The 11,456-nt window shown below is 38.7% G+C and overlaps 1 protein-coding gene across 7 annotated transcripts in view; it reads left to right on the top strand.

Moving 5' to 3' along the window:
* atp11c (ATPase phospholipid transporting 11C) overlaps positions 1-11,456 on the top strand; it is a 65,189-nt gene that overhangs the window by 49,723 nt on the left and 4,010 nt on the right. The window contains exons 20-31 of one of the 7 annotated variants that reach the window (XR_005130565.1): positions 385-562; positions 709-811; positions 1,939-2,084; positions 2,193-2,252; positions 2,852-2,979; positions 4,908-5,043; positions 5,140-5,205; positions 5,290-5,393; positions 5,548-5,704; positions 7,892-7,982; positions 8,104-8,129; positions 11,110-11,141. Coding sequence is in view for 6 of the 7 variants with exons in the window: in XM_017707125.2 (XP_017562614.1) it covers positions 385-562; positions 709-811; positions 1,939-2,084; positions 2,193-2,252; positions 2,852-2,979; positions 4,908-5,043; positions 5,140-5,205; positions 5,290-5,393; positions 5,548-5,704; positions 9,681-9,785 (1,183 nt within the window). In the remaining variant the exon portion in view is untranslated. Of the gene's footprint in view, positions 1-384; positions 563-708; positions 812-1,938; positions 2,085-2,192; positions 2,253-2,851; positions 2,980-4,907; positions 5,044-5,139; positions 5,206-5,289; positions 5,394-5,547; positions 5,705-7,891; positions 7,983-8,103; positions 8,130-9,680; positions 9,790-11,109; positions 11,142-11,456 lie in introns of those variants that run through there. The other 6 variants (XM_017707125.2, XM_017707127.2, XM_037540492.1 and 3 more) reach the window with 6 other exon arrangements.

Here is an 11,456-nt window from a genome sequence, read left to right as displayed (position 1 = left end):
AAGGAGTGTTAAGGAAGTGACAGGTAAGGAAGTTAGCTCGCTATTTTCAGGTTTGAGATTATATAGGGGAAGATAAATACACCTCTACTATGTGCGCATTGCCCACCTTGTCCAGTACTTCTTTTACAAGGTTTTCTGGATCATAGAACAGTGTATTCAAAATGGGTTGTTTTGCAGCTTAGCGTCCATGTATGGACAGTATGGACTTTGTAACGAATGGTACGTTTGAAGCTCTTACCATGTTTACATGTTTTAAAAAAAAAATAAAAAGGAATTTTTTTCCAAGATATGGTCCCTTCAGGTCCACCCTACACAGTATCTGATACACAATGTCAATAAAAAAAAAAGTTAAGCTTTTAACCTTGTGGTTTGTGTCTCTCTCAGGAGCTGGTCCAATTCGAATCAGGAATATGGCTTCATCATAGACGGAGCCACATTGTCTTTAGTGATGAACCCATCTCCTGATGCAAATTCCAGCCGCTACAAGAACCTCTTCCTGCAAATCTGCCAGAACTGCACTGCTGTGCTCTGCTGCCGCATGGCTCCGTTGCAGAAGGCTCAGGTCTGTCTTGCAGTGTGGGTCCAGATACACACACACACAGGGCATGCACTGCAGGGAACTTTGTGTCTCATTTAAATGTGTATAAGTGAGTAATGAGGGATGAAGACAAGAATGTAAACATCACTTATTTGTTCTAAACTTTGCAGATAGTGAAACTGGTGAAGAACTCTAAAGGCTCTCCCATCACATTGTCTATTGGTGATGGGGCCAATGATGTCAGTATGATCCTGGAGGCACATGTGGGCATTGGTAAGCTGTCCTGTACAATATGTTACCAGCTACATGATTTTAATGAGAATGAAATGTACAGTAATTTGGGAATTGTTTCCAACTCATCATTTGTGTTTCAAATTTCAAGTAATTTTTGCCACATCAGTCTGAGAGGAATTTGTAAACGTACAGCTAGACAGCACAACATAAAACATTGCACAGTAGGGCTGCCCTGAATAATCTGAATACTTGATTCAGAAGTGTTATCTACAACATATTTTATCAGTGAAGGCATTTAAAAGTTAAAATAAATATGGAAAATAAATCATCGCTAGTTTAGTTGAATACATCATAAATTCATGCAAGACAGCCATGTCACCGTGTCACGAAAGATTACACCACTTTCCATGTGACCATTAAAGGTAGAAGTGCAAAGATACCTGAGAAATCAAATGTGGGAGCACTTTAAGTGGTGTTTAGGAAAATGCTCAGTGCATTTTTAGTGATCCTGTTGCCTTGCAATGTGTCCTCTGAGATCAGTATTGGACCCAGAAGAACAGGCTGCTCCAGCCAAGCTCCTTGCCAGATCACTTCTAGGGTGGTTCAGGCAAACACATAACACCATGACTGAGCTCAACTAAGCCTGGGTTTTGCCCTTTCTGCTGCTTTCTATTATTAAACAAATAGAAAACTAGACAAATTAATTGCTAAATAAAAAACTAAAACAAACTTCAACTAAACCTGACATAATTCTACTTTGTTATACCCTTGGCCTCTACGTGCTTCATAAAAGATGTATTGATATTTTTTTGGACACAGATATTTTAGTACTCATTCCGAAAAACCAAGGAGTATTCAAAGCCTGTAAATTGCTGTTTGGAACATCCCTATGGCACAGTCAATAAAACACACAAGCTCCCCTGTACATAATGTAATTGTAAGAAATGTTGGAGTGCTGTTACAAATTGGAGATGTTCTGCATCAGATGTTTTGCCTGAAGGGAACAATGCTACATAAGAACTATCTGCGTACTTTTTATTGCCTTCCTTTCTGTTCTGCTGGTATGTAAATAAAGGCGATAGAAGGAAGTTCCCAGCTGATGCTTTTAAAGGCAGTGTTTATTTTTGTGTGCCAATGCATTGTGTGGTTATGTGTCTATGATGCAGGAATAAAAGGTAAAGAGGGCCGCCAAGCAGTGAGGAACAGTGACTACGCCATCCCCAAACTCAAGCACTTAAAGAAGCTTCTGCTGGCACATGGACACCTCTACTATGTGCGCATTGCCCACCTTGTCCAGTACTTCTTCTACAAGGTGAGCAAGAACAAATGCCAGTCTATTATGAAATGGATTGTGTGATTTATTTGTTCTGGTCCTCATTATTTAGATGTTAATGCACTTGTTTTGTGTCTTTATCCTCAGAACCTTTGTTTCATCTTACCTCAGTTCCTGTACCAGTTCTTCTGTGGTTACTCTCAGCAGGTGGGTGCCAGTACTGATGCTGGCAGTACTGAGAGAAGACTTTATCCAGCAAGCTCTACTGCTACTTCCTGCCTTTGCTTTTCCCTTTGGCTCTGTCCTCCCTCTCTCTCTGCTTTCCACTGCTGTCTGATATATATATAACATGCGTGTAAAGAAAAGCACTTGTTTATGATCTTGTTTTCTCAAGTACAACAGTTTGAAGTGTATCTAGACTTGGAAGAAATCTTAGAACAGCTTAGAACTTAGTCAGGGCTTGCTTTCAGAGGACTGTAGGCTTCAGTGTTCTTTCTCTGACCACTGCCTTCTTTTCTTTGGCTTGACCGTGCTTTAAAAAGGGGGCGGAATCTTGTCAGCAATACAAATTCTAGCTACCTTCACAATATTGTATGTGTATATATATCAATAAAGTGACCATTGCATGTGGCCACACAGCCAGAGTCTCCACTCTTGCTGTGGAGTTGGCTTCCCGAGTGTGTGTGTGTGTGTGCGTGTGTGTGTGTGTGTGTGTGTGTGTGTGTGTGTGTGTGTGTGTGAGAGACTCTCCTTTATGTTGTATTAACCCCTGGGTGCCCAATCCCTACCCTTCCTCCCCTCCCCAGCCCCTGTACGATGCAGCCTATCTGACGATGTACAACATCTGCTTCACCTCTATGCCCATCCTGGCCTACAGCCTGCTGGAGCAGCACATAGCCATCGAGATCCTGCTTGACAATGCCACCCTCTACAGGTAAGAGAGAGAACTGCATTGCCTTCTGCATATTTTAAGATAAGATGGTCCTTTATTAGTCCCACAACGGGACATTCTCAGTGTTAGAGCAGCAAAGTGACAGCAACGAAAAAAAGAGAAGTAGCAGTTTTTCTTTTATTATATAAATTATTTTTATATATTATAATATATAATATAATAATTATATATTATATTATTATTATAACAATTTTATTAGTTGTTGTTTCTGTTGCTTACTGCCAACATGCTGTAATATAAAGGACTGCTTTACCTCAGAAGATGATACTGATACCAGAAGTGACACCAGAATATGATTGGTGTCACTGTGCTCGCTGACTGTTAAATGTCTTACCATGGTGACACCCCCAGTGATGGTACAGACTTATTTACCACTAGTTTAAAAAAAAAACAATAAAATAAAATATATATATATATATATATATATATATATATATATATATATATATATATATATATATATATATATATTTCAGACCATAGGAAAGTTGTGAATTAAGATGTAAACATAACTGAACTTTTAAATGCTTTGCACTTCTGCATTTTTTTTAATCATAGGCAATGCTTCTTCTCATTTTTCCCTTTTACATGTCTTATACTGATGATCAAAGCTTATTCTCTGCTATTATAGTTTGGTGTCTGATATCGACCGGAGGAGAATGGGTTCCCCTTTTGGGCCGTTTCTTCCTCATTAAACTACAGTTGTTGCACCAACATAGATAAGTTTGGTGTAGAAGCCTGGCTGTTGAGCAGTGGTTCAGAGCACTCGAGGGATAAGTAAGGGGGTCCACTGTATGTCGTTGCAGCAAGCAGATATAATATCTTTACAAAATACCACCTATGTTATGGTGTACATTTTAAAACATCCCCAGACTCTACGGTGTCAGGTTTGAGACATGGGACAAAACAACTGCAGACCATAGGAAAACCCTGTCCTCTCTCAGCTCTCATACAATCAGGCTAGGCTGAGCTGCACTGGTCTGTGTGACATTCGCAGTTCTGTTCTTTATTACTAGATTAATCAGACTCTCTTGGTCAAGTTAAAGTTATTATTGTGTTCTTTGATTTGATTGATCAAACTTATTTGCTGTCACTTTGTTTATTCCTGCATCCAATTTATAGTAATAGGTGGTTGTAGTAGTAGTTGTAGTAGTAGTTGTAGTAGTAGTTGTAGTAGTAGTAGTAGTAGTAGTAGTAGTAGTATCTAGTTGTTGTTGTTGTTGTTGTTGTTGTTGTTGTATCTTGTTGTTGTATCTAGTTGTTGTTGTTGTTGTTGTTGTTGTTGTTGTTGTTGTTGTTGTTGTATCTAGTTGTTGTTGTTGTTGTTGTATCTAGTTGTTGTTGTTGTTGTTGTTGTTGTAGTATCTAGTTGTTGTAGTATCTAGTTGTTGTTGTTGTATCTAGTAGTAGTAGTAGTAGTAGTAGTAGTAGTAGTAGTAGTAGTAGTAGTAGTAGTAGTAGAAGAAGAAGATCTAGTAGTAGTATGCAGAGGGTTGAATACCCCTGGTCAAATGACATGTTTTGTTGATTTTCTAAGTGAACCTAAGTCATAAACCAACTTACATGTGAAATTTTATGCAAAATTTAGAGCAGAATTTCTGTTTAATAGTTGAATTTAACACACAAGGAAAAAATAAAAACACAATATATTAAATGTGCCATACCTTTTGCACCGGCCACATTTTATGTTTTATTTCAACAACATGTCAAAATTAAACAAATAAAGTTGTACGTTAAATGTGCAGAAGTGTGTTCTCTGTAGAGAATAGTTTATTTATTTGTACTGAGAACAAAATGTAATTTGACAACGGGTGCTCAGATTTGTGCATATGACTATATATTTGTTTCTCCATTAACTTCCTACATGCTTTTTTGACTAGTAATGACCACAGGTATTTTTTCTCCTATAGGGAGATAGCAAAGAATGCTATGTTGCGATGGGGTCCCTTCCTATACTGGACTGTGTTGGGGATTTACCAGGGACTTCTCTTCTTCTTTGGTGTCAGATATCTGTTCAGCAACCCAGCGCTGCAGGACAACGGCCAGGTCAGTGGTGCTCTACCCTGTTTCTTAAGAACTCCCATGCTGTCAGAAGTAATGGAATGGCCTTTTCACACTTTCTGCTCTGTGCTTTCTCTCCAGGTGTTTGGAAATTGGTCTTATGGAACAATAGTTTTTACAGTCCTTGTTTTCACTGTCACACTAAAGGTTAGACAAAATTTTCTGATGAACTTGCATCTTGTTTGGCTGCTTTTTCTGAATTCTCAGATATTACTCATGCTTCTATTTCAGCTGGCTTTGGACACACGCCACTGGACATGGATCAACCACTTTGTGATCTGGGGCTCACTGGCCTTCTATGTGTTCTTTAGCTTCTTCTGGGGAGGCATCATATGGTGAGGAAATACGGAAAACTGTGTGGACTGCCGGTTAATGATGGTCATTTTTAAGCTCTTCAACTTACTTTCTAAACATGTCTATATGTAAATGTTTAATCTCAATAATATCACCCTTTTATTGTTTTTCTCTCGCTCGCTTGCCCACTTTAAGGCCATTCCTGAGACAACAACGGCTGTACTTTGTCTTTGCTAACATGCTGAGCTCTGTGTCAGCCTGGTTGGTCATCATCCTGCTCATCCTCCTCAGTCTTTTGCCTGACATCCTCTTGGTGGTCCTCCGCAAGCCCAGAGGCCCTCATGCTCGAAAGGTATTGCTATAGCATCCTCCTTACATGCTTCTCTCCTTGTCGTTACTTCTCCCTCTCCCTTTTGTTTAATTTACCATTTTTACAGCCTATGTTCTGTGTAGTGGCTTTGAGTTACTCTCCATTCTGTTTTACTCACTTGAATATAAAACCTATTACATATATCATAAACTTGATCTTGGGTACTTTATCTCTGTCTACTTCATCCCCCAAACTGGCCATTCTCTTATTCTTTGTCTTGATCTTAGTGTCATGTTTTATGTTTCCTTGCTTGTTCCTGTCAAGATCTCTGCCTTGTGTTAAGGCTGTTACCATTTGGCCTGATTGGTCACGACGACAGGAAGTCTATGGGACTAATTATAAGCGTTGTTCTTTCTCTGTGTCCTGTTTCTTCCACCCCAGTGTCTTATCTACTTGTGTACCACTAATTAAAAGTCTTTCTATGCCATTGTTTAAACCTGCAATACAGTATCAGCCAAAACTGTTGTCACTAGCCATCGGACCGCACAGAGTGGGCCACCCTGTAATCAGCATCAGTTTGTGATAATTAGATCCATCAATCCACTTGAACTTGGTTTACCACATGGATTATGGATAACATGCAATGCTCATTCATAATTGACATTTGTTAAGCAGCATGCCCTGTGTTGATGAACATACGGAGCTGATCTGCTCCCCTACATGCGTCTCCAGGCATGCTGCCTGTCAATTAAAATTGCCAACTGTTGAGAAGTGGCATCTGTGGCCCAATATTAATTACATAATTCAGACATTATTTAATAACCTGTCATCACTAAATTGAATTGTAAACAACAAAGCTGTTTTATGTCTTTATATAGAATTTTAACAGAGTGAGTGAGAGTACATGGGTGTGCATAGCTTCCCAGTTTCCCAGGAAAGTCACAGCATAATGTAACAATACTTTTGGTAAAGTATAATTTAGAAAATTATGTCCATCCACTTTACAGATTATCATATCAGTTCTAGCATATATGCATTTATCATGAAGACCCAATTGGCCACTAAGCACTTTTTAGATATTTTTGTGTTATGCCCCAAAATGTTGAAAATTAAGGTAAAGTTATTTTCACTGTGTGGGCTTTTTATTTTCTTTAGATCAATTGGCAGTTGGCTAATGACTTTTCTCAATTTTTCTGATTGACAATATAATCCAATATAATCCTTTTGGATTATATAATTTCATAATTTGGAAAATCTTTTGTATAAAATTGGTCAGATCATGAATAAGCATAAACTTCAGAATTGCAATACTTTGCTCAATTTACCATATAATAGTATATAATGCAGTGGATTTGTATTAATATGAATATCTTAGGAATCTTGTAAGAATCAAGTTACGTAACTGTACACATTCCAGGCTTTCTTTAATCTTTTCTGACTCCTACAGTTTCCTAGGAAGGCATGCTGCATTTCATTGTGCTCACTTTGCCTCTGAACAAATTACAGTGGTGTCACTTTTTAAGAACCCTCAGATATGCAGGTGGTTTGGACTTGGACAAGACTCCACAGAGGAGTTTAATGTTTTATTTATTATATTTTTACAGGTCTTAGATCATGAGAGTGACTGATAAGAGGACGGTGTTGCAGTTGCAGGACAACTGTTGACTTTTGTTCATTTTCTGCATTTGTTCGTCTCCAAACACTTCTTTGAAACCTTCTCTTTAACTATGAACTAAGGATGAAATGGGAAAAAGTATAATGTTGTATAATATGCTTCAAAATATATAATTTTTTCTGAGGTTTGCAATGGAATGGACAGAATGTAAAAACAGAACAACAGTAGTATATTTTAAAAAGACTAACAGGAGCAGGTACAAAAACTCTGATGATGGCATGATGGGTCGACATCCATTCACTTTCTTGTTGTCGAGCAGGTTAAGCAGTTAAATATACTGCATGTATTTTTTTTTTACAGGTGTTCTGTAATTGCATTGATTTTTTTTTTATGATGGTGTACAGTTTAGTGTGGAAGTATAGACGAGATCCACACTCAAAGTGTTGCAATTTACGAAATGATCAGTTTATAGTATACAATAACGGCAAACTGTGTTCATATCGCTCACCTGTACCTTTTAATACTTTTTCTTTTTTCTCTCCTTGTGCCTCTCTTTCTGTCTCGCTCCTCTTTCTCTGTCTGTCCTCTCCCATCCTGTGTGTGTGGTGCTATAGATGAAGCGGCGGCTTCCTTCCTCTGGGACTTCCACTATCTTCATGCTGTCGCAGACTACCAGCACTCACAGCTTTTCCTGGAGTGACTGAGGTCTCTTGGCTTGCTCTTCTTTTTCATTTTGTTCCCATCTCTCTTCTCCTGGGCTGACTGTTTCTTTCCTTTGTGTTCTGCCTGCCCTCTCTCCACCTGTTTGTCCTTTCCCCTTTCTCAGGGAGGTGCATACATCTCTGTCAGGGTGTAGGCAAAGCTTTTTTTTTGGTGTGGGTGTGGGTGTGTGGGTGCTGTCTTTGAGGGTCCATGTTGGATTTGTAATGGAGATGTAATGCAAAGTTGATTGATTTGTATCATCAATTGATTTGCAAAGGAGTCTTCAGTTTTGGCAGAATTTTGTCAGTTCATGCCGAGGCCCTTCTGTGGTGGACAGATGTCATCTTGGTGTGCGCGTGGTTTTTGTCAAGGCTGCAGAGAGTGTTGCAGAGTTATCTCAGTTGCCTGTTCCTCAGTTGCCTGCTCTCTGTCTCTGCATGCCCAGTCAGGTGACTGCAGCACACAAAACGCAGTTTACCCGCATGCGTGCTCACCCCTTCACCACATCCTCCACCATAGCTGCTGTGGGCTACCACCAACAGTGTGTGCTTTGTGTGTGTTACATGTGAGAGTTTGTGTGTGTGTTTGTGTTTAATTGTGTTTTTGCAGGTTCCCTTTTGTGTGTGAGTGGAAGAGAGAAAATAGCTAATTTTACACTTTGTTGTGGGCTGACTTCCAAGGATTCATCACAACTAGGGGTGCACCGATTATGGTCTTTGTATAGTAGAGTTCAAGTCCTATTTCTTTAAAGCCAAATTGGCAAATATCCGTTTTAATTTAAAAGCCAGTTATGTCTAATAACAAACTCAGAAAACTGCTAACAGGCTAAAAAGTTCCTCTACTAGTGTTCTGATATAGGCTTTAAATGGAATTATTCATTATAAACTGCAACATGCAAAGTATAGAATGTCACATGTGACAGTTTTGCATTTGAAGCTTGTAAAAAGTAATATTAAACAGTGTTACCTCTTAATTAGCTTACTGCTACTTGATATTAGCATTATGCTAGCAGACTGGTAAAAGCTTAAGAGCTGCTGTAGAGAAGAGAGGAACGAGATTGACAAATATCCTGCTGGGATGGTTTATTATTTTTTTATTTAAAATTCAGTCATCACAATATTAAATTATTAATTGTATATTATTTGTTAAATATAATCTTTAATTGCAAGTCAAGTTATTTTTTTATCAGATTAGTGACTACAAAAATAAATAAATGCAATGTCAGTGTACTTATGTATAGTGTACAGTATACACAGATGGGCTGAAACTTCTCAAATAAATCAGCCAATTGCCTTTAAGGAGTGAAAAACTGATGATTCAGATTCAGACGCAAATCCAATTATGCACCCCTAATCACTGCTCTTGAAATTTATGTCTGAAATTCATGAATTTCAGTCAATTACCCTTACTGATGCTGATAATGTTCATATGTTATTCACATGACTGATTATAGGGAAATGTCAAGCAGTGTCTTATTCAACTTTAATTTATTGTAGTTCATATTTCTTTGCTCTCCAGCCATGGTTTGTAGTAGAACTTATTGGAGTAACTGTAGTGTGTGTGTGTGTGTGTGTGTGTGTGTGTGTGTGTGTGTGTGTGTGTGTGTGTGTGTGTGTGTGTGTGTGTGTTGGTGGGGATGTTGTGCTGGTTGAAAGTCTTTTCCATGGTGTGCTAACTGTCGTTCAACCCCGCCCCTTTCAGAAGAAGAAATGTCAGTCAAGTGCAGGGAGCAGCCAGTCCTCCAGGGTTTCCATCAGGCCTCTGCTCATGAGAACCTTTTCAGACGAGTCCAATACTGTCATATGAACAGGTACCAGAATCACCAATCGGAGCCCTATTTCAATTCCTAAGCCCAATTCCTGCTGGGGCTTTTCACCTCTCAGTACAGCCAAAACTCAGGAACATGCTCCTTGGATTCTTTGCCCACTATAACAGCTGCCCATAAAAGTCATGTAATTTCTACCTCTTAATTTCTCCCTGTCCGTGGATTAGCTCTTGGTGGTTGGCTGAAAAGTCAGATAGCTATGGTTATTATTACATTAGTGCCATGTCAATGTGTCCTACATCAGATACCAGGAACTAGCTAAGATGTTAACTTCAACTAACCCTAATTGTGCTTGATTAATGTAAATTTAATACTTCTACCACATGCAATTTTTTTGTGAATTAGGGCTGCACAATATATCGTTTGTTAAATGCTGTTACAGTGTTGACCCTTGCAGTTGAGATATTGCCATGGTTTGCAATATATGAATAAGCCATTGAACAAGGCATTCACATCACAAATAATATTGGGCAAAATTATACAGAACAGTACTTGATGTCCTGAAAATGATTTATTAATATACTTTTGATGTATTCTAAATATTACTGTGTGAACCTCCATAATCAGAATGTAATATTTTGTCTGTATTATACACCTTACTGTAATTTTTTGGTTGTAGTTTGGAAAGTACTGAGCTGCTTAGTAAACTATAGCCAGCTGTGAATATTCTGGACGTTTGCTACAGTTACCTGGTATCAGAGGTGGGATGTCAAACAAAATCAACTTCAGCCAGCAAACCAAGAATGCTCCTTTCAACCTCCTGGGGAAAATTCCATCTCGTAAAGCCCTTGCATGTGCTATTTGAAACTGACTGTGATTCGGTCCACTTTTAATTGACTAAATGCTATTCAGCCATATTGGTCTGGGGAATCCTTTGTCATCAGGGCTTTACGTGTGTGCGTGTTTGTGTGTGGGTGAGTGGGTGGCTAAATGTGTCTGGGTGTGTGTTTTGTTTTGTGCTTATATATACTTTGCAGAATTGCCTGCTGCTGTTCTACTTCGTGGTCTCATCACAGTGATTGACTGTGTTGTCATTTAGCATTTGTCCTATTTGTGTTGTCGTTATGGCATGTGCTGCGTGTTAATCTCCTGTAATACTTAACCTGCCTTGACCTTGTCAGTGTTTTTTGTTGCAACAATTGGTCCTTTAACTGTAGCTTTAAACCCTGCATGCTGTGCATATGTGTGGCTGTTGTGTGATGCTTTTTGCCTCCTGTGAATTTGTGGATGATGTTTAATGGCAACATTCAGGTGTAGAGCTGCACTCATACACAAGTATTAAACCCACTTTTCTGTTGTTCTCAGCTGTCAGAGGCCTCTCTCATTCACACGGCCAGGTAAAGTGGTGGGGAGCATCCACTCCTCTCCCCATTCAGCCAATTACTTGATCTAAGCCCCACAGGCTGCTGTACTAACAAAATCAAAGTAATGCTCCAATCACTTTCAATGTAACCTAATCCAAACCAATTGAAGAATCTGGATGAATAACACATCATTTTAAATAACACTTTGATTTTGGGTGTTATTGAAAAACTTTGGGGCCGTGATTTATTATTATTGTTGTTGTTGTTGTTGTTGCTGTTGTTGTTGTTGTGTCAATTATATTTATCTTGACAAGTTTTAGTATGTTATTTTGCCGAACATGCATAGGG

Source organism: Pygocentrus nattereri, chromosome 8 (genome assembly GCF_015220715.1).
Source record: "Pygocentrus nattereri isolate fPygNat1 chromosome 8, fPygNat1.pri, whole genome shotgun sequence".
In the NCBI taxonomy this organism is placed as follows: Eukaryota; Metazoa; Chordata; class Actinopteri; order Characiformes; family Serrasalmidae; genus Pygocentrus; species Pygocentrus nattereri.
Note: the sequence above shows the minus strand (reverse complement) of the source record. Positions and strands in the feature narration are given on the sequence as shown.